At 37.6% G+C, this 25221-nt stretch overlaps 1 protein-coding gene across 1 annotated transcript in view; it reads left to right on the top strand.

The window, feature by feature from the left end:
• b4galt2 (UDP-Gal:betaGlcNAc beta 1,4- galactosyltransferase, polypeptide 2) overlaps window positions 1-25221 on the top strand; it is a 120279-nt gene that overhangs the window by 14304 nt on the left and 80754 nt on the right. The window contains exon 2 of the mRNA XM_056239529.1: window positions 2287-2719. Coding sequence (XP_056095504.1) covers window positions 2383-2719 — 337 coding nt within the window. The 5' untranslated portion in view covers window positions 2287-2382. The remainder of the gene's footprint in view (window positions 1-2286; window positions 2720-25221) is intronic.

A 25221-nucleotide genomic window follows, 5' to 3' on the forward strand; every position in this document is an offset into this window, starting at 1 on the left:
ATATTTCACAATATTAGTGTTCTTACTCTATTTTTGTTAAAAAATGCTGTCAAAAACAAAGAAAAATCTTACTGACCCCAAATCTTTGAACAGTAATGTATGTCCAGTAATGTATTTATACTACACACCTCCCATAAATGGTCATGCATGTCTGTGACTTGCACTCAACTCAAGTCACACTTAGGACACTAAAAAGAGTTGCGTTTGTGCAAGGCACATGTGAGTAAAACATCCTCTTATTGGTCAGATTTCACCTGTTTACGTTCCTCTGCATCATCCATCAAGATGGATAGACATTTTTCGCTCCTCGGGCGTATGTGACACGCAAACATATACTTGATTCCTGCTCTGACTGATACATTTTATATATTTAATTATATATAAAATTATATACAGTATATATATTTAAATTCAGTTAGAGCGGGAATCAAAGCTTTGTCAGGACAGCATCACCGTCCTCTCTGTAACTCTGTATTTTTGTCTTGTTCCTGTGTTTTTGACTGGCGCCGGTGTGATTCATTAGGGGGGTTGGTGAGTGTTGAAAGATTCCCTAATTAAAGGATCTCAAACCAGGCTGAGCCGTGTGAATTGTGTCAAACAGTGTTTTTTTCTCCTTAGTGCTGATGATGGTTATTGCAGAGGAGTCACACATGCTACACGGGGTGGTGGTGCAGGTGAGGTGTACGGGGCCAGTCGTGGCATGTGTTGAGAGATCAGTACATCCTTTACATCCTCCCCTACATGGCCAGCCTGTGAGTTAGCACTTGCAAGCTGCTGATGTGAGCCCCCCCCCCCCCCCCCCCCCCCGTCCGAACTGCCGCGGGGGAGCTTTCAACAGCTGGCCATGTGTGAAATCAAGAGGCTTTCCCATCCGGTTTCATCCAGCGATCACGCCAGGAGAGAGTGAAAGGGAGAAATTAGCCGCAGGTCTCGACTTCAGGCTGTAGTCTGTTGCTGCGTAAACTTTCTTGCCTTTGGCTTCTTACTCTTAGTGTTGATTGGAAAAAAACCTGTCAACATTGTAATTGCTCACAGCAAGATTTGGATAGCCAATAAGTGATTTCTAGGTTATCCCAATTAAACCTGAAGAAAGCTGCAGTTTCACTGTTGCTGTGCAAATTACAACGTCTCGAATAGATTTTTCTTACATTTATTTTTGCTTCACATGGCTAATGGGGTTTGAAAGTGACTTTGGACTTTATTTATCAATATTATACTGAAAAATAATGCTGTGAGTAAGGGATTTTATGTTTAAGATAATTCAGTGGGTATAGTATTCTGTTTTAACTGCATATAAAAAATAATTGCCATGGAGAATTTGAATGAGCATTTAGCTTATGTGAAAAATTGGAATATCGCATAAAATATTTTGCCAATAAAGCAGCGTTTCCATCCCATTTGTTCAAGAGAACAAAATCGTCACTTCCTGAGAAACTGGCACAAAAAATGTTGTAACAAAAATGGAAGTTCCTGCAATAGGGGAAGCCACTTTGGATTTTTTTTGCCTTCATCATAAATGACTTACACCTCAGAGCGCGTAGACGAAACACGATAAATGACAGACTCAGGCATTTCAGAATGACCAAACCAACATTTGATATGCTGTGATGTGATTGGTTCACACTGGTTAGTCGAGTTATCCAATCACTCCGTCTGTTGAGGCAAAGTCACGTGAGTTTGTTGTTGCACATCGAGGGATTTATTCGGTAAATGTGTTTCCATCGTAGTTCATGCGCATGTCGTCTTATTGGATGAAAAATGAAAATCAGTGTTTCACCATTTGTGGGTCTGTTCGACAAAAAGGAAAAAAAAAACATTTAATAAAATGTAACTAACTATATAGGGATGCATAGTTAAGATAGCAAAATCAATTGATTTTAAAAGGGAGGAGAAACACTTCCTTTTGTCAAACTTTTTGATAAATTGATATGTCAGCAAACTAGGCATATGGCAAAGTGGTTAAAATTTCCAAAACAATAATTGACAAAATATTACAACAAAGCTTGCACAAATTATTAGCACATCTACTACTGCAGCATTGGCACAGCTAGGGAAGCTACTCCGACATAGTATTAGCATAATTAATGTTTGGTTAAACAGTAATTTACTGCTGCAATAGAGATTATCTTAATAACATACCAACAAGAACATAACAAGACAGTTCAGCTACATGATGCTTCATTTTGAAGCTATTTCTGCATTTGGGATCGAAGCTTGTTCTCACCCAACAGTTAAATCATAAATGCACAGGAGTGTGATGTAACTCCCCTCTCTTTTGTTTTGTAGGCGATTTTTGTAAATTGAAATCCAGGAGGGTTCAGCGGCGCGGAGAGGTGACGTTGACCGGATGCGTGTAGCGGAGCGTGCCGTGTGGCTTTGACCATGAGCCGGCTGATGTTGGGCCGGACCCTGGAGCGGATCTGCAAGGCTGTGCTGTTGCTCTGCCTGGTGCACTTCATCATCATGATGATCCTCTACTTCGATGTCTACAGCCAGCGTTTCGACATCTTCAGCCGCTTTAACAATGGCCGTGGAGTGAACAGCTCACGAGGACCCCACCACAACTACTTTAACTTCTCCAGTGGAAGGCCCAACACTACCTTTGCAAGTTACCTGGCCACAGCTGACCATCTTCTGCCCAGCACCAAGCCAGAGGCAAACCACACTCCACCAACCCCTAAGCCATTACCACCATGTCCGGAGGTACCTCCTGGTCTGGGTAAGTAAGTTCTTATAGGTACTTACTCGGCACATATAGAAAAGTATGAGCGCTAGGGCTGTACGCTAAATCAAAATGCAATCAAAATTGTGACATAGCATAGAGCTGGCGCTATTACTAAACTTATGGTCAACTACACGATACAACTGAAAATTTGACTTGTCTTTTTCACCCCCCCCCCCCAAAAAAAAAGGCATGAGGGTTTAATTGGACCACCTACCTTTACTGTGTGAAAGTGAAGAAATCATGACAAAATATAATAATAAAAAGTAATAGAATTGGAATATCTGAGTGTAAAAATAATAATAATAATATAATTTAATAAAATAATAATCTCTCTCTTATTATATTGAAATTCAATACCATTTTCACTACCACAGGGAAAACTTGCCACAACATTGAGGGCATCAAATTGGAACAGTAAGTTTATTTACTTTTGACCATGGTCAAATTTTTATCAACCGAAACTCTGCTTTCTGATTATTAATTAATACGAATAATAATAAAAATATGAATAAGAAAAATATTAATAATAATAATAAAAATAAAATAATAATAATAATAATCACAATAATTAATGTTTATAATGATTATTATTATTATTAAGATTATTATTATTATTAAGTCAAAGACATAAATATATTATCATTGTTATACACTGTACGCTGTAAAATAAATACTTCAGTACTCCCTAATTTTAATTTCTTAAAATGTTTTCTCTTTCAATAGTTAAACCCTTGAGCTTTTATTTTGTTGAAAAACTGCAACTACACACTGAGGTGGATGCTTAGGTGGGTTATAATTGTTGGCCAAGCGACTCCTTGTCTTCTGTGACAGGACTCTCTTGGCAAGGAACTAGATCAGGCCTCTAATGTTGCAACTTCGTAAAAGTAAGAACAAAATCCCTTACATTACAACAGTGATCAAACAGTCAGTTGTGCGAGAGAAAAGAATTATGAATAATACGAGAGACAGTAATGCATGGAAGGCGCTCAAGCCTCAAAACTCTCAATTAGTGGCCTGAATAGTTGAAAGCAGACGATGACTGGTGTGATATAAGGGACATGTGGGCAGGACCCCAGTCACTGTTCCCCATCTCAGAGCCATAATGGATTCTCTGCAGACTCCAATTACTGTAAAAGCCGTCATCTCGCTCTGTTTTCCGAGCTGACTGGAGAGTTAAAATGGATTTAACATCAGCATGCTCTTCAGCGCACTTATATTTCATCCGCCGAACCGCTTTATTACCGGTGTCTTACGCAGTGCGTGACGTGTTCAGAGACGTGTTCAGAGAAAATGAGCTGAAGACTAACAGGACTGTACCAATTTACTATCTTATGCTACTATGTCAGTCTGTTCCTGTTCACCGTAGAATAACATATAGGGGAAAAAAGAACAGAACTGCTTTATGGGATGTCTTCCTAGGTGAAGTGGTTATTGTGCAACAGGAAGTCAAATCTCTGCTATACATTATAAGGCAAAATACCTCTTCCAGAGTAGTATAATCCATCTGCATAAAGAAAAAAAAATCTAATTAATTACGATGTCATTGCACTGCATTTTCTAGCTCATAATAGGGCAAACCTTCAAAATGAATGTGCAGCAGCTATTTGATATGCCTGCAAGCAGCGGGCCTTTGCCACCCATATCCTTCTAATGAGTTTAATGCAGAGCTCTGGAGGGAGTTGAGCTGTGTCATATGAATCGTTTGCTGTCTAGCCTGCTCAGGGGTCTCTCTCTTCTACCCTCTTGAGTAATGGCAGAAACCCAAGATGGCCATCTCAAAACTTGTTACTTTCACACTCATGGCCCAAAATGCTAAGAGAATTTGATAGATGTCTTTAGGGGCTCTTCATGAAATCAGATTTTGCCTCATCTGTAAGGCAGAGTGGAATCTGTCATTCACTGGAACTTTGACAGGAAGTGTTCAAATGAAAATGCTCTACTGTATTCCCACTTTTCCCAGCTTTTTTTGTGTCCCCCTTCCTGTCTTCTAGCTGCAGGAAGTACAAAGAACCCTGTGTCGACCACTGTTTTCAAAGAAATCCAGTGTTTCCAGCTGTTAAAGTGTGGAACAGGCCGTTTATGAGACCATCCCAGCCTCTCGAGTTCAAAGCCACATTTCAGTTTGTCATTGGCAGCGCTGCTTAGTCTTCAAAATGCCACCGTAATGCGTATTTGATGTTTGCTGTCAAGCCAAAACAAGTGTGTCTGCAGTAAACACTCGCACTTTGGCGATTAGAAAACTGTAAACATTTTGAAAAATCGTCTTGATTGAGATGCCATTGAGCCGTTATTAGCCCAAAGAGATTTCGCGAATGAACATTGATTGCATTTGGCGCACCCTTTCATTCGTCATCATTCGGTTTACAAGAACTGACCTGTTGATGTTGGTTTAGAGAGACTGATGTAATTGAGGCGTGTAAGAAGCAGACGTTTCTAGCAAGATTTCCATGCCGGTCCCAGGTGCGTGTAGAACATGTATCTTATTGCAGCAGAGGCCTGTGGGGAAAACCCAGTGTCTGTGGTAGATTGCTTCCCATCTGGCAGGTGTGGCTTGTGGATGATGATGACTCACTGGTGCCGTCTTCCTGGAGGGAAGCTGTGTCACACTGTCAGCCACCACACAAGCGGCAGGAGGCCTTCCGTGTTATAATCACTCACAAGCAATTAGTGCATTAGAAATAGCCAACAACCTGGTGTCACAAACAGAATGTTTTTATATCAGAGCTTAAGATTTTTTACAATATTGATGACTGATCGCTTAGATACAGTGGGGTTCAAATGTGAACACATAGAAAATCTGGAATTCAGAATATTTTCTTTGTATTTTTAAATCGCAATATAGTACAAGAATATCCTATTCAAATCTATGTGATAAACAAGTTAAGGCTAAAAGTAAGGTCAAACGTAATCAAAAAGTAATCCGATTTTATTACCTAAAATGTGTAATGTAATTGATTATACAGTTTTTGTCATCTAATTTGTATTCAGTAATGGACCACAATTTGTAAGTAATCTACCCAGCACTATATGTAAGGAATAATTGACAACGGGCCGATGAATTATTAGAAAAATAATGCACACCGGAGGTGGTAATGCGGCCGCAACGCAAAGCAGAGTTTTTTTCAATTCATTTCATTATTTTTCAATGATTCAATGACCCGGAGTCAATTATCCTGCTTATAGTTACCACACCTCAAAACATTGTTCAGATGATGTATTTCAAGACATTTGTCAGGTTGCTTTTCCCTTAAAACGCTCTTGTGTGTAGGACTAATTTCCAAGCCTCTGTTGCTAATTCCAAAACGTTATTTTAGAGCTAGTAACGGAGGCTTGAGCCATTGATAGCAGACTAATGCAGTTATGAGAGGGAGAGATTAAGCGTATGTGAATTACCCGAGTCTGTCTCTCAACAGTGTTCGGCAGCAGCGTCTCTACTAATAGCGAAACTGTAAGTTTATCTGCTCCAAGAACAGGGGCATTATTACCTCACGACTCACGAGTGAGAAATGCCATGTAGCTTTTAAGTTGTTGAACTATTTTACTGATAAAATCGCCAGAGCAGCGCTGACAACACGTTTCTGTGCCAGGAGTGTGTGTCCGTACTGTATGTGTGCGCGCTTGAGTGGAGAGAGAGCGGGAGAAAGACAGTGTATGCTGTCCGTACATAAACATATTTTTGTGCAAAAAACATGGAAAAAATTTGTTGTTTTAATTTGCCTATTGTTTGCCTATATATTTTATTTTGCTTAGTCAGTGTCTTTTTGGGTTTTGGTTCTTTTGCTGTTGTAGGCTGTAAGGACCTTTTGAAATAACTGAAATCGTTTGGCGAAATGATATAGATCTGTTATGCGGTCAAGACCTACCTGGAACTACTTTAGCTGTGCGTTTCCCTGAAAATTATTGCACACCTTAGAACATTTGTCAACCAATCAGAATCAAGCATTCAACAGCCCCGTAGAATAAATATATATATTTTACACTGTAATATATATATATATATATATATACTGTATATATATATATATATATATATATATATATTTATTATCAGCCAGAATTGTAATATTGTGGCATCACTAAATTAAATGTTGTAACAATTAAGCACAAGATGCTGTTTGGATAATTCTCAGGAATACTGGATGACATTATCAACAATTTTTTTTTATTAAATTAGAAAAATCCAAAATAGAAGCATATTGACTAGTGCCCTCTGACCGTTGATTCCCTCATCAAAATCATGTCTTAATACGACAAGTGCACCTGCCAAAGTGAATAGTTTAGCTTCAGTAATAACTCATGAATAGTTCAGCTTCAGTAGTAACTCATGAATAGTTCAGCTTCAGTAGTAACTCATTTAAGCGTCTCATAGAGCTGATGTGTTGGGATGCTGTAGCCTGCGGCGTTCTGTCTGTGACCGTTCTTGAATAAAACTCGGCCGGCTGACCAGCTGGCCCAAATGTCTTTGACTCATAGGAAACTGACAACCTACTCCATGAGGAGGGAAAGACATTCTCTCGGGCCCACTGACATCCTTCTCTCCCTTGAGTTTCCATCAAGCAAGAGGGGAAAACTCATCCCAGAGATAGCACTTTAGGAAGGGGCACTGCCAGCACTTCAGCAAAAAGATTTTGTGAGAGGTGAGATACAAATGGGAGAGATCAGAAAAGGCAAATATTAAAGGGATAGTTCACTCCAAAATGATAATTCTGTCAGTATTTACTTACCCTCGTGCTGTTCCTCCAACTTCTTTTAATTTTGACTTTTCATTTTTGGATGAACTATTCCTTTAAGATGGTGCTTTTTAATTGACATTTAAGAGGGTGTTTTGTTTGCACTTAAACCATCACTGTTCTTGATGAATTGTATATTGGTGCTTAAAAAGTACTAAAACTTATTAAAATTGAAGTCAGATAATTTTGTAGTGTAGATGTGATAATTGCCAGTATTCATGCACAGTATAAATATGGATACAGTATATTGTGCACATGCCTTAAGCACGGTTTCTCTTCTTCTATCGGTTGAGTCACTAGCTTGCTAGTTGGGTTGTCAGGCTGCCACAATGTGTTAATAGTACTGTAAGACCAGAGATCTGTATGTTGTAAAAGAGCTTAGAAAGCTGTCTGGGTTTGGCAGAGTAAAGTCTACCATTTTGTGCAGTTCGGGAATAGTATTAGGAGACATGTTTTCTTTTTCCTTTTTTTAAATAAGAAAATATTTTTTGGCAATCAGCCAATTTTCTTTCACTAGGGTAAGCAGTATTTTCTCTTGGTGTTTTAAGCTGCACTGCTTCTGCACATAAATTTTACAGTAAGGGCAATTTCAGGCAACAATCAGTCATGTGTGTAAGATGTGTATGTAGACATAAATCCATAAAATGGTCCCTTTGCAGATACTTTCAAACAGTATTTTAATTGATGTTCCACAGTCTCTCCTCAAGAACTTCAAAACCTCTTCCTTATGCATACTGTAACTTATGCAACATATTCTTATTCTTCATTAGAAACATGAATGTATTAACAAGGGCGTTATGATCTCATTTGGTTCCGGTTCAGTTAGTGATTTTTCTATTAACTATTAAACTGAAATCATTTTCGAATCATGAATGAAAAATTGAATGGAGGATTTAAAAACTTTAAAAAAAAAGTTTTTCATTTTTAAATTCAGAATGGGGCTCTCTGTTTTTTCTTCTTCTTCTTCTTTTAATGGTGGTCTTGGAACTTTTTTTGGCAGTCTCAAGCCCCCCCCCCCCCCCCTCAATTCCTTTCAATCCTTAACACTGTTACACCTTCTTTAAAGACTCTTAGTTCAGTCCCTTATGGTTAGTCCTGCAGGCACAGGCACCTCCTGGCATTTGATCTCTCTCTTTTTAATTAAAACTTCATATTTAGATCTTCTTAATGAAGAAAGGTCTAGAAAAAGTCTAGCCAAGTAGTTAAACATCAGCATTTTCCCCTCTAACTTTGCAGCAGTTATATAACCATACAGAAAACTGAATATATAACTATGACTGAGAAGCAAAATTGTAATAATCTCAGTTCAAGTTTCAATCCTCTCTCCATTAAAGCCTTAGCAAAGATGCACTTTTGTTCATCCATTTCAGCCTTGTCTTAAGATGCTTCTTGGGATCTCTCTCATGAATTATTCATGATCCTTCTTCGGTTTTTACTTGGTACATGGAATTTCCTGTGGCCTAGTAATAGCTAATCCGCTTTTTAGTGTTTTTCTAATATTTCTGTTTCTTTATATAGGCACCCCAGGGTCTGTAGGGTTCTCTTCTTGAGCTGAAGGTATAAATAGCTCTTTGGCTTCACCCAGACGGGTCCATGCTCTGCCCCTCACCTTCCCTGGAGCGCCTGCTTGCTTCCTCCAACACGCTCGCTGAATATTTAGTTCAAGTGTAAGGAAACTTAATGTTACTTGTTTTACAAGAAGAATACCTTCACACATATTACTTCATAATGGAACATTTTCATCCGCTGAGCAATGCGCAGTTGTGCAGCGGCCTTTATGTATTTAAACAGGTCAAATTGTACAAGGTGGCATTTTTTGCAAGAGTGAAATATTCAGTGGTATTTTGTCCACTAATTTCATCTCTCATCACTGTTGACTGCACATTCATCACAGAATAGGATGTTTGGCTTTGCTCATATGATCACATCTTGTTTTCCTCATCAGAAACTAATTGCTTTCAGCGAGATTACAGTTTCTCAGATATTTAAGCAACCATGTTTTATTTGTGCATTTGAAGTGGATGAAATTGAAATGGAAAAGCATTGATAAATCAGCAACATTTAACATGATCAACCTGATTGTATTTTAGAGTATATGCTGCTCTAAGAGTAACAGAATAATTCTGTAAAAAATACAGTAAAAATGTAAAACAGAACAACCTGTAAACGTGGTGTTCCTGGTGGTTGAGGAGATTCCCCCTTCCATGTAAAGCGCGTTGAGTACCCAGAAAAAAACGCTATATAAATGTAACAAATTATTATTATTATTATTAAACTGTAATTTACAAACAAGAAAATTGCAATTTAAACCGGTAAATCCTAGAACGCACACTGCTACTAAAAGCTATTTTGTACCTTTAACTTATACTGAAAACCACCATAATAATGCAGGTGGTAAAAGAGGAAGCCACATGAAGAATCATGAAGAAGTTCATCCTTTCCACAAGCCAAGCTTAATTATACTAGTATACAAAAGGTGCACAGAGTCATTCACACAAACACAAAACACCATCATGGTAACACACAACACTAAAATAATGCAATAAACATTAATTGATTAAACAACAGAAGATGTCACATAAACCCAAATGTGTATAACTGAAAACAAATACTATTAAGAAACATTTAACATTTGATTTGCCTTTTTTACTTCTAAAAACTGTACATTTAACAATATTTTACTGGAAAAATTACATGAACCTTGATCACTAAGATGGCAAAGTGCTCTGGAAAGGGAAAAATACATTTAAATGAGGCTGTTTTCTGTGGTCAGTGTTATTTTAGTGTTATTTATATACTATTATTAATATTTTAAATTGTTTTTATATTTATATTTTCAGTTTTTATTTTAATTTTAGTTTAAGTTAGTTAAGTAATTTTGTTATGTGCTTTTGTCTTTTTTTTAGTTTGCCTTTAATATTTCTATTTAGATGTTATTTATTTGTATTTCATCTTTAGTAATTTTAGTACTTCAACTTATTTCACTTAGTTATATTATTTTTTTTATAAAATGATTAATGAAAACATTTTTTTTATTAGTTTTAGTTTTGGTTTACATTAATAACCTTGCCTGTGCTGTGGCGTGTGTTTCAGACACAGTTTTGTTTTGATTAACTGCTGCCCTGTTTGGACGCTCAGCGGATCCTCGAAATATGATAGTTAATGGGGCGGCAGTATTAAGATTGTCACATCGGTTCAGTGTCTGAGAGAAGATTGTAGACACAGAATCAATGAATGCCAAATGTGAACGCAAGGAGCTAAGGAGGCAAGCACTATGGCAGGCAGAGAAAATTGCATTCATCCCGCCATAACACCCAGGAAGCCATTAAGACGTTGGTGCCTCCTTAACTAGATGAGCAGCGAGCTTTTCCAAATGATAAATGACAAAACAGAGGACTGATATTGTCATCTGGAAGGGGATTACAAAATTGTTGTTGTTTTTTTCTGTGATCGCTGTGATGGAAGTCTTTGAGCAGAGAGTGTGAATGTCTGGAGCATATATATTTTTTATAGGATGGATACGTGGCTAAATTTAAAATGCAGATGTGGGTGCAGCCATTTCATTTCACATAAACCACTCTTTATAACACTGTTTATAATACGAAACACCAGAAATAGAGAACAGATTGTCATTGTTTTTTTGTTTTTTTTTATTTCCAGCTGGTTTAATTTAACAAAAAATTCAGTCAGTGTCAGTTTCTGTTGATTTATTCAGAGGCATTTGCTTATTTATTAGAACTGTTTATTCATGCATTGTGTTTCCCTGGATTATGTAAGGAAAGCCAGTTCTGTGAGATCAGGGGTATGTCCTAAAAGAGATCAAAGGATTTGATGTGCACATATTGGATTAGGCCATGGCCTGTTAATACAATAAGCTTAAACTGATGGCTATTATTGCACTAACAGGATAAGTGACCTCTCATCCCGTCTGGTTTAACCAGTAGACACAGGTGAGATCAATACGAGGTCTCGCAGCAGCCTGTCGCTAATGTCATGTTCATGCCAGTTGGAAAGTCTCCCATTCTCATTTCAAAATGTTTGCAGCTCTGAGAATATGATGATGAACCTCAGTGGCATCATGCTCTTGGCAGAAGTACCTTATACTGACTTTTTTTTTTTTTTTTTATATACACATCAGGTTGACAGAATTCATAGATTTGGGAGAATTGCTTAAAGTCCCCCTGTAGTAAATAATTGTATCCCTCAAAACTCATCTTTGATCACCAAAATGACATATTTAAACGTTATTTCATGTGAAAAAAGTTCTTCATGCCTTAAAAGCTTGCATGCAACTCTACACCCTTGCTTCAGTTAGTATACGTAGATCCATGAATATGCTAATTAGCCCCGTCTCCACTCACGCCAGCTCAGAGATTCACTCGGCCAACTTACTGAGGTAAAAGCTGCACAATGGCTCTTTACAACGACACGTAATTAATATTATTATATATATATATTAGCCTTTTGCTTGACTATGTCAAACAGCTAATAATGTGTTGCTAATGTTACACAAACCATGTTCCTGTTCGCCATCTCTGTCTGCCTTCTAACAAGCATCAGAAATGCTTTTAACAACTCAGAACGTTAGTGGAGAAAGGCATATAGTTCATCATAACATTGTAATATACTGTACAGCATACACCCGCTATATTGCTAAACCACCCGATTTTTCATATCAACAAAAAAATATACCAGGATAACCTGGCTTCTCTCGAGACTCACCTGCTAGTTCGCTGTCGATTATATGCTAAAGCCCGCCGGCACGTTGATGTGATTGGTTACAAGGTAGTTTGTGACTTAAGAATCACCAGCGATTTCAAACCGCGGTTTTGAGACTGTCTTTAGATCACTGCAGGTTTAAGGAGAAAATACTCAGCAATGGTGTTGACTTATGAATTTGCACATGGTTTGTCTAAAAGCACATTAAAAACACTACATAGACATATAAACAACATTAAACACTTGATTTTCACCACAGGGGGACTTTAACATAATGGCTCACATTTCCTGCAATTGAAACATGGGCACCAAAATGTGAGAGGAGCCATGAGAATGTCTCTGATGATGATGAGTCACTCCCCCACAGTGACATTAAGCTGGTCAGATGATTTTTTAGGAAGGTGCAGTGTTGAGGGGGCCGGAGTGGTAAGAAGTTGACGCTGTCTCAGAGAATACCTGCCAGTGGCATCACATGTCACATCTGATTCGTGACAAATGGATTTTGTGCTTTGTGTAATTAGGAAATAATGCTGCTCGACCACTTTTGGCACTTGTAACAAAATACGTTTCTACAGATTTGTGTTTCTGCTGCGATCACAAGGTCGTCCGGTTACTGCCGCAATATTGAGAGTTTCTGTTACACTTTTTGAAGAACGAAGGACAATGTAATGAACGAGAGAGAGAGAGAGAGAGAGAGAGAGAGAGAGAGAGCTCTACCAGAGAACAACTGCATGCCACAGTAATTGATTTTTTTTAAAAGAGGAATGTAATCCTTAAGCTCTGGCAAATTCCTCTCTGGCAGAAGGTCTTTTCTTTTCAAGTTTTCTCTGCTACATTTAAACTGTTTTTAGTAACAGAAAAAGAGAGCGAGAGGAAGCGGGATGCTTTTAAACTCGGCCTGTTGAAATGGCAAGTATCCAATGGAAACTTTCCATTGTTCTTGAACATCGTGCAATGTAAAACATAAAAAGAGAATATCACTTTTAAAACAAGCAAAGAATGCTGAAAAAATAAAAAAATAAAAATATTTACTTTCGTGAATTTGGTTTATGTATACTACAATTCTTGAAGTAAAAAAAAAGCAAAGCAGGTGGCTGGATTACTGTTTTTTTTTTTTTTTAGTTTTTTTTTTTTAGTCCCATTTGTGTTCCCAGCATGAATTCATATGGCTGCATTTTTTTTTTTTACATTACTTGTGATGCTTTCCTGAAGCTCAGAGGTCTTGAACCCTGCTCCTGGGGACCCGCAGTCCTGCAGAGTATAGCTCCAACTCTACTCAAACACACCTGAACCAGCTAATCAAGCTCTTCAGGATCACTTGAAATCGGTGCGTCTCAATCAGCTCCCTATAGCTCCCAAACTCGTGAATCAGTATATCGTGTTCACGAATTCGGGCACTGGTAGGGACAGTAAAGGACGCTGGCTCACTACAAATTGGGACACTGATGAATCTATTTCCGGCGACGTGACAACGTCCTCTTTGTACAGCATCACTACTGGTATTTATGAATAACAGCAGAGCGGATATCTTTCTGACATTATATGCTATGTTACATTATGATAAATATTTTGCTTGTTACATATATGTGCAACATTTCAGCCTTAAATAAATGATAAATGTTTGCTAGATTATGTGTATTACCTGTCTAGCGATGTATGTTAATGCTGAAATATAATTGTAAAATGGTTTGTATTTTTAAAAACATCTACAGTATCGTGTTTCGTTATATGTAGTAAGCCTGGATACACCCTGGTTTTCACAGTGCATTGTGGGACTTTTTAAGGAGCGAACTGGAAGGATTCTGCGATTGAGACAGCCCTTAAAATGGCATACTCCCTGATCAGTGCCCTAACTACTGAACTAACGTTCTGACGTTCTACACTGATACAAATCATTCAATGGCGAAGTAAATGCTACAGAAAAAACAAATGTAATTTCTACATTAAAGGGGCCCTATTATGCAAAATTCACTTTTGCATGGTGTTTGGACATGTGTCCACATGTGTTGGACATGTGTAAATGTGTGTTGGCAGTGTGTGTACACAACCACCCTACAGTGATAAAAATCCACCCACTCCTTTTTTTTTTTAAATCCCCATAAATCATAAGCAGTGTCTCCCAACGACCTGTTTTCAGAATGCGGCTTTAGTGACGTCACTAAAGCCACAGGCTCCGCCCACGAGTGTTGACAGACACTGCCGTTTTAACATAGAACCGCCCTGATCGAGTTCACAGCGAGTTGAGAGTTGTACACATCCACCGTTGCTGCACTGACGAGAATGTCTCCAAGGGTTGTCGGTGTTGTGTAGCTGGATGTATTAATCCACATAGCTCTATCTATTTACTAAAAGGTTACTCCTGAAGGATGTAGCAGTGCCAACTGTTCGTGATCCAGCTACACATCTAGAAGTACGTGTAACGCGTGTAAATTACATTACGCGTAATTTGTCAAGCTCATAATAACTTGTTAGACTTATAAAGTTTGTGATAGCATGTGATAGCACCATGAGTCCGTCCAGCTATGTTGTTATTTTTTTATCGCGCTGATAGTGGAAACTTTATTTGTAAAGGATAGCACATCAGAACAGAGCAGCCAAACAAGAGATATTGCTTGCCAGACAGACTCAAAACCACTGACCAAGTCTGTTGGTACTCAGTTATCATTCAATGAAGACGTTTCATGTTCGCTACAGGAGTTCAGGTATGTTTATGTATTACATGATACTGCTTATTATACAGAGGACCTCTCTCGTTGGAAAAGTGGGGCGAGAGCAGCAGCTCATTAGCATTTACAGGGAAACGCACTAAAACGGTGCGTTTTTGCACAAGCCCAAATTTGGCAATTTTAAAATGCTATAAAAAATTATCTGTGGGGTATTTTGAGCTAAGACTTCACATACACAGTCAAATACTTGTTTTACATCTTGTGAAAAGGGGCATAATAGGTCCCCTTTAAGTTAGTATTAGTACTCAATTCAAGCTATGAAAACTCCTTTAAATGCAAAGATCGACGACGGCCCCAGATTATTGTTTTTCAACATTCACTGTACTTTAAAACATCACACTTTTATTTGATCTGGAAGAGTATCATTAGAAATATTTAAGACTCCAGCTTCGATATTTGACCACTGTTTATGATAAAACTAGGTTACAGTGACAATAATTTCTTAACTTAACTTATGTCAGGAGTGAAAAATAATCAATCTGTAATTTTTGATAGTTTGAATAGAATAACAACTTGCATTCATTTTTTGTCACATGTGCTGCGGTTTATTTACAATAGATTCACTAGACAGCGTCCGTTAGGGCTCTTAGTCCAAAAGTGTGCATATTTGGCGAAATATTGATTTATTCTCACATGTTTGCAAAATATTTCGTCATACAGAATATAATTTCTAATCATTTCCAACTGAATTATGCAGCCTGAAGATCTGAAAGAGCATTCAGAGGGAGCTCTGCCTCTCCTGTTCTGGGTTTTGCTTATGACTGAGAGCGACCATTCGATCTAGAACTGTCAATCATCTTACGTGACCGTAATTCTTGCCCTTCTGCATGACACTGTCATGTACACTTGATGAAGCTTGATTTTACTTAATTCTATACATGTGAAATTTGGAGCAGAAGTTTATATGCCTTGTATATATAAAATGTATAGAGAACAGAAAGCTCTCAGATTTCATTAAAAATATCTTCATTTATGTTCTGTAGATTTACTAATGTCTTTACAGTGCAGTGGTGACACGTGAAAGTGTGTGTATGAATAAAAGTAAGTTCAAGTCTCCTGAGTGAATCCAAACTGAAAAGCAGCACTCAGTTTTGTTCAAATCTGGTGAAAAGACAGCAGCATTATCAACATGATACTGCTGATAGTTTGACAGTTGTTTATGACAATATGCAAATAGTTGTTTGAATACTTTAGCAATTGGACTGTAACATCTTTCACAGATTGTGTTGGGATTCTTTTCTAAAGACAGAAGAGGCGATGTAAAACCAAACTCCAAAACAAATTTGATAGAAAATAGCCTCTGTTACATTTCATGTGAGTTTGTTCAGTTATTTGATGCAAATTGATTGTTGCAGTAAAAATTATTGTTGCAGAGAAAATAGCAGTTGTTTTATTTTTTTAACAGAATTGACATTTTGTTACATTTAAACAGTTTAGAGTATAACAATTTGTCCTTGTTTACCCCGGAAGGTTTTTTTGTCACTGTTATTGTCCTGATCTTCAACCAAATCCCAAAGCAGAGGGAAAAGTGTTCTGTAGTCATTGTCAGTGGTAGTTAATGTCAGCCACAGATGAACGACTTCTATTAATTAGATTTAAAGACAATGCGCAGCGACTTCCACTAGTAAGTGGGCTGCTCATAAATCATGAGGACTTTAGGTGCTGCAATGAAACTGATGAAAAGTCTGGCTGCAGAATAGTTTTAATGGCTCAGCAAGTACATTGTAGATGGTTAACAAGTTGTAAATGCTGCTGTTCAGATTTGCTGTCACCTAATTGAGGCCCCTTTTTGTTGTTGTTTTGAGCACATGGTGTATTGTTTCACAGTAGCCATAAAAGCTAATGTTATTGAGCTTGTCAAATAAATATCGGCATGGAATTAACTTTATTTAGACTTATCATAAATGGTGTGTATTGCCACCCTGATAAATATTTTATATACAAGGCATATAAACTTCTCTAAGTCAATATATCTCTGTATGAATTTGCCACACAACCACTTTAAGGTGTTTTGGTCCGCTTGCCTGGTGAAAAGGCTGAAGCAGTAAATCGCTTGTACCTTGAGGAAGTAGGTCACCACTGTAAATATCCCAGCAGTAACGGTTCTAGCCGTTGTAGCTGTATTGATCATGCAGCCGCTGGAGATCTGGCTCAAAGGTTTTGTTTTCCCACACTAATAAAGAGAAGGGAATTGTTGCAGCACTGATGCACTAGTTACATCTACTTGTAGGTCTAGTCTGAAAAATCTGAGGACTGGAAGAAAATTGTCTCTGAATTGCAGTTTTCCTCTCGTCGTTATTGGATGGGCACATTCAATAGCACAATGTCCTGGGATTTCTGTCAATGCAAGAGGAACTGTATGAATAATGATTGACTAGTATTCTTGGTGTTTTCTGTATTCTGGGACGTTCCTTTGAGAAGCACTGATATCACAGTAGAATCGCTATTGTAACCTTTCAGGCTTTTGTCTTATGCGAAGAGACTTTCAAGCAGCATAACAAAAAAAAATTCTGCAACAAATCACCTACCTTGCCTTTAAGGGTCTACATTCTCCGTATATATTCTGTGTTCTGTATATAAATATTGAAGCCAGTTTCCACCTTACAAGGTACTTGTGAGAAAGTTTAAAATAAGAAATCAACCCACACTGCAATATAAAGTTGTAATTACGAGAAACAAAGTAATTCCTTTGATATATGAAGTCATATTGCAAAATATAAAGCAATTACCTTTTTGTTTACTGTGATACGGAAATGCGGCTTCCATACACAGTACTGTTCAAAAGTTTTTTTAAAGAAAATAATATTTTAAAGCATCCCTGACGAATAGATAAAAAGTAACAGTAAAGACTTTGTTAACTTCCAAGTAAATTTAAAGTAAATGTTTTATTTTTTATTCTATTCATCAGAGAATCCTGAATGTGTCTGTGTAGAGAATTCTGAATGTGTCCATTGAAATATAACACAGCACAGCTGTTTTAATCTTGCATATAATAATAAGAAATGTTTCTTTTGCACCAATTTTGCATAGCCTATATTATAATGATTAATGGAGAGTAATGGCTGCCTACAATTCAGCTTTGCCATTACAGGATTTAACTACATCTACATTTTAAAAGAACAAACAGAAAAGGTTATTTTAAATTGTAATAATATTTCATAATATTAGTTTTTACTGTATTGTTTTTTTAGTCTTGTTTAGAATAAGACTTCTTTGAAAAAAATCTTACCAACCCAAAGCTATTGAATAGTAGTGTATAATAAAGCAATAAGCCCATTGAAGCCGTGATTTACAGGGAATTTAGAACAGCTAAGGGGGTCCGCTCCACGTCGTGCCTAATAACGCCCATTAGCTGTTCTAAATTCACTGTAAAACACGGTTTCAAGGGGTTTATTGCTCTTATAAAACGGTTACTCCATAAAAATATTCATTTTAATATTTATTTTATTCATAAAATAAACACCAGCAACAAAACATATAACGTTATAACAGATGTATTCCTCCGCCAAGCAATGTAGTTCCAAAGAGGTTGCCAAGCAACACATCAGAATCAAGGACCGGAACTATCCGTTTTTTAAATGTTAGAAATAAACACAGTAAATAAATTACTGCCAGAAATCACTTATGATCAGCAATTTGAACAAAATGTGTTTTGAATGTACCTGTCCAAACCTGTATTTCTGTAGATTTCACTGCAGAGCTGACTTCATCAAAAGTTCGCCTTAATAAAAGCTACATAAGAGACACAACAAATATTAGGATGCTCAGTTGTAAAATACAAAACAAATAGTTCACATTTTCCTTACCGGTACAGAATGTGTTGCCTGTGCTACTTTTTGGCTGATTCAGTTTGACTGAATCAGCTGAAAATTATTTTAATTTTCTCTCTTGTCTCTTTCAGCTTATATAAAACTTGTCTTTTGGACTTAATTCAGAACTGATGGTCAGTACCAAAAGTCTGATTTAGAGCTTTCAATCAAGATCATTTTCTGCTATAGGCCTTCTGCTCAGATATCTCTCCAGCTGGCAGTGGAGAGGGGTGCATGTGGCCCAGTTAAACCCCAGGCTTTGGTGCGGCCACAGAATGATAAGGCTGAGCCAGTAACAAGCCCTCAAACCGCTTGGCCCAAACTCCAATTACAGTGGAACCCTGCTCTGAGTTCTCAGCATGGACATGAAAGCCAGTTTAGTGGGGTATAATTTCACTGCGGCCATCAAAACTGCCCAAGGCTTCTGTTGGGTCATATTATGGCTCGTTCAAAGAAAAGGGACCAACACAATATATAGCAGCTTCATGGATTCCTCCTTTGACCATTGGCACGTTCATGTACAGTATTTTTCTATTGATGTGGGTTTTGAGAATTTCTTCCTCATTTGAGACACAACTAAACTGTCTGTTTCTAAAGTCTTGCAATCAATTGCTAAATTCCTGAACAAAGACAGGGCCCGTTTTCCATAGAAAGGACGCGCAGTGTTCAATGACTAAACTGGAGGAAGTGATCACAGTACCTTCTGGGATAGGATTATAGCTGTTCAGAAAAGGCTTGCCAAGCTGAAATCTCGCTAATTATTAATTACATACCCAAGCACTTGGCTCAGGGGCATGGCATATTTTCTGGAAATATGTTGTTCTCAGAAGGCAAAATACAGCATTTTACTGTACTAAGTACTGACGGCCTCTGATACTGCCATCTTATGTTCAGCAAACAGCCTGATAAGGGCTTTTGGTTGTAAATGACTGTCAAGCAGATAAAATGAAAATGCACAATGGAAATGTGCTCTGGAGTGTATTTGCTGTCTCATAGTCTCAGCCTCTGTTAAGAGGTTATTAACTCAAAATAATCAGTTGAAGCCATTGACCTCAAACAGTAGCACTTTGTAGTGATTAGTAGACTTATCTAACAGCTAATTTAGAAATATTTAAAGTCTAAATGTAATTACCGGTATTGCATGAGGGCTGTAAACTGCAAACAACTATTTATGCTTGTGCTTTTGTTTGCTATAGGTTTTCAACCATGTGGGCCATGACCTCTGACGGGGTTGCTAGAGATGAACATGTTTTATTTCTACGAATTGTATCCTGTTTATGGTACATTTTTCGAGCATTATTTTTGTAGTTGTTGGCTAGACTTATGAAATATGCAGGTGAAATATAGAATATAAGCATCAGTTCTGTTTACAAAGCAAAGGAAATCTCAAAATCTATCACAATCACTGCATTTAAAAACAAGACATGTTTAGTTTTAGAGTGAAGCAGGTGTTATATTCTGTTCTGCTTCATTAAATGTTTTAAAAAGTGATATAAATCTATATAACCCTTAAGTTTGGGTGAATTGAGGGTCATAGAAAAACTTGATACTAGGTTCAAGGACCATTTACTAAATTATGAGCATCCCATAGTTAATTCTGGGTATTCATGGAATAAAATAGGTAAGGAATAATTGACGACGAGCCGTTGAATTATAGAGAAATAATGCAAACCCGAGGTAGTAATGCGGCCACGATGCGAAGCAGGTATGCATCATTTTTCAATAATCCAATGGCCTGGAGTCAATTATTCCGCTTATACTACGGTTACCACACCTCAAAACATTGTTTAGATGATGTATTTCAAGACATTTGTCAGGTTTCTTTCCTTTAAACGCTCTTGTGTGTAGGACTTATTTCTTATGCATCTAATCCCAAGCCTCCGTTTCTAATTCCAAAACAAAAGTTTAGATCTAGTAACTGAGACTTGAACCATTGATAGCAGACTATGCAGTTATTAATGCAGTTTTTAGAGTTCGGCAGTAAGTTTTGCATCTTTCTTACTGTAAGTTTCTACTTTTGCTGTTGTAGGCTGTCAGGACCTTTGAAATAACCAAAATCATTTGGCGAACTGGTATGGAACTGTAATGCGGTCAAGACCTGCTTGGAACTTCTTTAGCCGTGTGTTTCCCTGAAAATAATTGCACACCTAGAGATCAGATTCAAGCACTAAACAGCCGCGTAGTATAAGCTGTCAATAAATCTGAGTCGGTATGTGACCAATAACTGATTTAGAATTGTCATTAAGGTTCTACAATAATACTGATACATTTGTTTGAAATCTTTTGTAACATAATTGTTTACTGTCACTTTTGATTAATTTAATTCATCCTTGATGAACAAAAAAATATAAGAAAGAATAGAACATTGTGAATCTTACAGATCTAAATATGCAATACTCTCAGTGAATTGGTGCCCCCTCTGCAAAAGCAAAATCCTGAAGGAAACACTGCATTTTTTTTTTTTTTACTTTTGGCCTTGAAGTATAAAGTGAAAAGGGATCGGTGTTTTGAAAGGTGTTTCAAAAGCAGCGAGAGGAAACAGCACAATTTCACAGCAGTTTGCTTCTGTACTGCAATAGAACATTGTGAAGAAAGATTGCAAGAATAAAGATAAATTGTTTCATATGGCTAAACTATCTAAACATAGTGCAGGGGCCGGTTTCACAAAGATAGACTTTGACTATCGCTTAGATATAGTAGATAGTCTGACTTCAGATAGACATCTAAATCAGACCGTTGCACAAAGCACTTAAGACTCTGACTATCTTAAAACCCTCTGATGGTCTTCGGGGTCTATTGGACCCCAAATGACTTTTGCTCAAATTAAAAAAAAATTTCTCTTTGTCCAAATGGTTTGAAACTTTATACGGCTCTCAACACTTTCTAGATCTACAAAAAAAAAAAGAAAATTTAATGATATCTGTTTTTATGTTGGCGTGACAAAAATAGTCACACTCGTGGTCTTCGGGGTCTATTGGACCCCGCAATCAAAATAGACAAAATAACACCATCAAAATCAGAAACAACGTAGAACACATAGACAGAAATGACAGAAATAAAGTGGCACACTTCCAACAATGCAAAAAACATCCACAATCCAAAATTATCATGCTCACCACAGGCGCACACACACACACAAACACACACATAAAGAGGAATACATTTATACAGGAATACATACAGACTATAAAAACTGTTCTCTTATCATTTGTAAAATAAAATAATCTAAAATGCAGAACCACCAGAAAAATAAATTGTTAACACTTAGACGCATTGAAAATGTGCGCACACACACACACACACACACACACACACACACACACACACACACACACACACACACACACACACACACACACACACACACACACACACACACACACACACACACACACACACAGACACACAAACACACACACACAGGAATACATTTGTAAGGCTATAAAAAGTCTTATAATTTGTCAAATAAAATCATACAAAATGAAGAACCACCACAAAAATAAATTGGTGACACTGTACACATAAAAATAAAAATAAAATGTACACACACAGACACAACAACAACAACAACAGTGAAGTGCCAAACCTGCTCCAACCCTGTCTGCAGAAGTAATGCGGTTTACCATGCATAGTGTTTTTTCAGTACAAAAAATGCAAAATTTTGACAAAAATTATTTTATTTTTGTTATAATTGTGATTTTATAATATTTAGATATGAATCCAACTGAATCCAACTTTAGAAACTAATTTTTTCAGTAATTCAAATAGCAAATAGCATATAATGGAGCTCTATAGCCATCTAGTGGTTAAAGTGATTTATTACAAATTTTAACCTGTATTTTCCAAAAAATGGGCAAAAATCTTACATTAAACCTTGTAAAATTATCCATGGTATCCCCAGGAATGAAAGTTAGAAATCTGGGTCTTTTATAAAGTTTATTTAACATAAAATGCTGTTTTTTTGTAAAAATCCTATTTAATTAAATATTTATTTATTTATTTATAGAAATTAAAAAAAAAAATCATAAATTCTCCAAAAACTGCACAAATGTTGAGTAAAAACATTAATAAACAGAGTAAAATTATATTTGTTAAAAAAAAATATATTGTTCGGTTACAAAATTAAATGTTGTTGTCTGGGGTCCAATAGACCCCGAAGACCACGAGTGTGACTTTTTTTTGAAGACCATCAGAGGGTTAAGTAGGACTACACTGCAATGCATTTTGGGTAAAATAAGACACTTTTCAAAACAAAAAACATGGCGGAAAGATTGCTACGACAGTGTGGCGAGCAGGACGAGGTCGAGGGACGTGAGAGCGGCGCGAGGCCGGTGGCGTGATTGATAATGAGCGACACCTGCGGCTGCGAGACGCACCGGTCTCGTATCTTCACAGTCGTCGCTCCTCCTTTATGCTTCCGCTCCTCCGTGAGAGATACAAGACCGGTGCGTCTCACAGGTGTCTCTCTTTATCACTCACGCCACCAGCCTCGCGCCACTCTCACGTCCCTCGACCTCGTCCTGCTCGCCACAGACAGTTAACAGCGTTAATCCGACCGTTGAGCGGAGCGTTAAAGACGTACAGAAAAGAAACAAAAATATATTTCCAGTAGGTTACTGCGGTCCCTAAAAACCCTTTCCCTTCTCATAGCTCTCTCCATAACGTCGTCAGCAAACCACAAATTATGAGCCATTTTCCCTTTTCTTTCGGCTGTTTCTAATGTAACTGATTGTTACTGCTGGTTGCCAAGGTAACAGAGTCTTAGACCTAAGTTAGCCTGGGGGAAAGTTGTCTAATGTTCTTGGTCTAAATTAAGTTAGTCTTTATTTTTGTGAAACAGTCTAACTTGCATTAGACTAGTCTATGAGCTAATTTCAGACTTGTCCAACACTATAGACCGGTCTAAAATAGCTTTGTGAAACCGGCCCCAGAATGTGTTATCAAAATCGTTTGAGGTGATAGCCGTGGTTGATCTTTTCTATTTCTAGACATTACATTGCTTCTCTGTGAGCAGAGCAGACTTGTTTTTAGTTCTGCTATTGATAGGCCTGGTTTCATGGCATCCTTTAGAAGGGCTTGGCAGAAGTTTGTGTGCCCAGTTCTAGGGTGGTGCTTCCGGCTCCTGCTCATTACCTATGGAGGTAGTGGTGTGAGATTGCCTTCCCCTCTGGTTGGCTCAGCTTCTGTGGTTTCACATGAAAGGCCCGGTTTGACTGCGGATGATGGCAGCTGGGAGCCCCAAACAAAAGGATCCTTTCTGTCTTTGCTCTGTCTCTCTCAGCTGGCCCTTTTATTGCCAGGGCTCTAGCCCGTTTGGAAGTCAAATCTGTTACATGGGCAGTGAGGAAGATGGAATCCGGTTGCCTGGGTTGAGCAGGATACAAATATGAAAACTCCTGCAAACACTGGGGAAATCATTTCCACAGATTCCCAGAATGCACCTGACATCCAGCACTGGTCCGACCTTTTGTTTTACTGCTAGTTAATCTTTTTGTGCCTTTCTGGACACTACTAGAATCTTCGATTGGAGAACCAGTAGCCAATCCTGTTCCTGGAGATTTACCTTCCTGCAGTGTTTAGCTCCAGCCATGCTCAACACACCTGTCTGTAATTATCAAGCCCCGTGTTCGAAATCGCCCCCTCCATTATTACTCCAGTAATATAGTCCACTTGAAGGAGTGAATGAAAAAGAGTGAGTGAATTTGGACACTGAGTGTGCCAAAAGGGCTGCCGCTTTTGCATAGTTTGTGCCTGCTGTAATCATTTGACACTTAGCAAACAGCTCCAGCAGTAATGAAAAGATTTGTCTTTAACTCTGTTATTGAAACTAGTATGTATAAACCTTAATTAAGCAATTTCATAATCAAGTAAAAAGGAATTATTTATACCTGGATGATATTACGATGTAGCCACATTAGACCAGCGGTTAGAAAAATGGTTGGATGGATGATGATTAAGCATTTTCTGGCGAGACGCGGAAATTCATTTGGTGCAACTATCACAGTGCATTATGGGTATTTTCTAGCTGTTGAGCGTACATCAGTTGTGCACTCATTATTGCAGTGCATTGTGGGATTGAATGAGTGCACTCAATAACGTCCACTATGGTTTCGACCAGCCATTATTTTCTTTTTTTGTTGTTGTTGTCTTAGTTCTCCCAAAAATTAAAACCATCTTTCTTTACTCTCTCATCTAGTTCCAAACCTGCATGACTTACTTTCTGTATGACAGATGTATGTTTAACCTATCACTGAAATCAAGGCTGATAAAATATTTTATTTGCTCTCTTTTTTATTTGAATCCATTAGGCCTTTTTTACACTGCAGACGGAAGCAGTGGATATTTAGTTCGCCGCCGTTAAAAACAGGTTACAATTTCACACTGCCTGCATAAATGCACTGCTTATGCAGGCACAAACATTGTCAGAATTAAAGCACAATGTGATGTTTGCTGCAGTTAAGCTGCTTTTTCACCTTATACAGTTCATTTATAACGGAGTCAGAGTTATATGC

Source organism: Rhinichthys klamathensis, unplaced genomic scaffold (assembly GCF_029890125.1).
Source record: "Rhinichthys klamathensis goyatoka isolate OS25496 unplaced genomic scaffold, OSU_Roscu_1.1 h1tg000566l_1, whole genome shotgun sequence".
In the NCBI taxonomy this organism is placed as follows: Eukaryota; Metazoa; Chordata; class Actinopteri; order Cypriniformes; family Leuciscidae; genus Rhinichthys; species Rhinichthys klamathensis.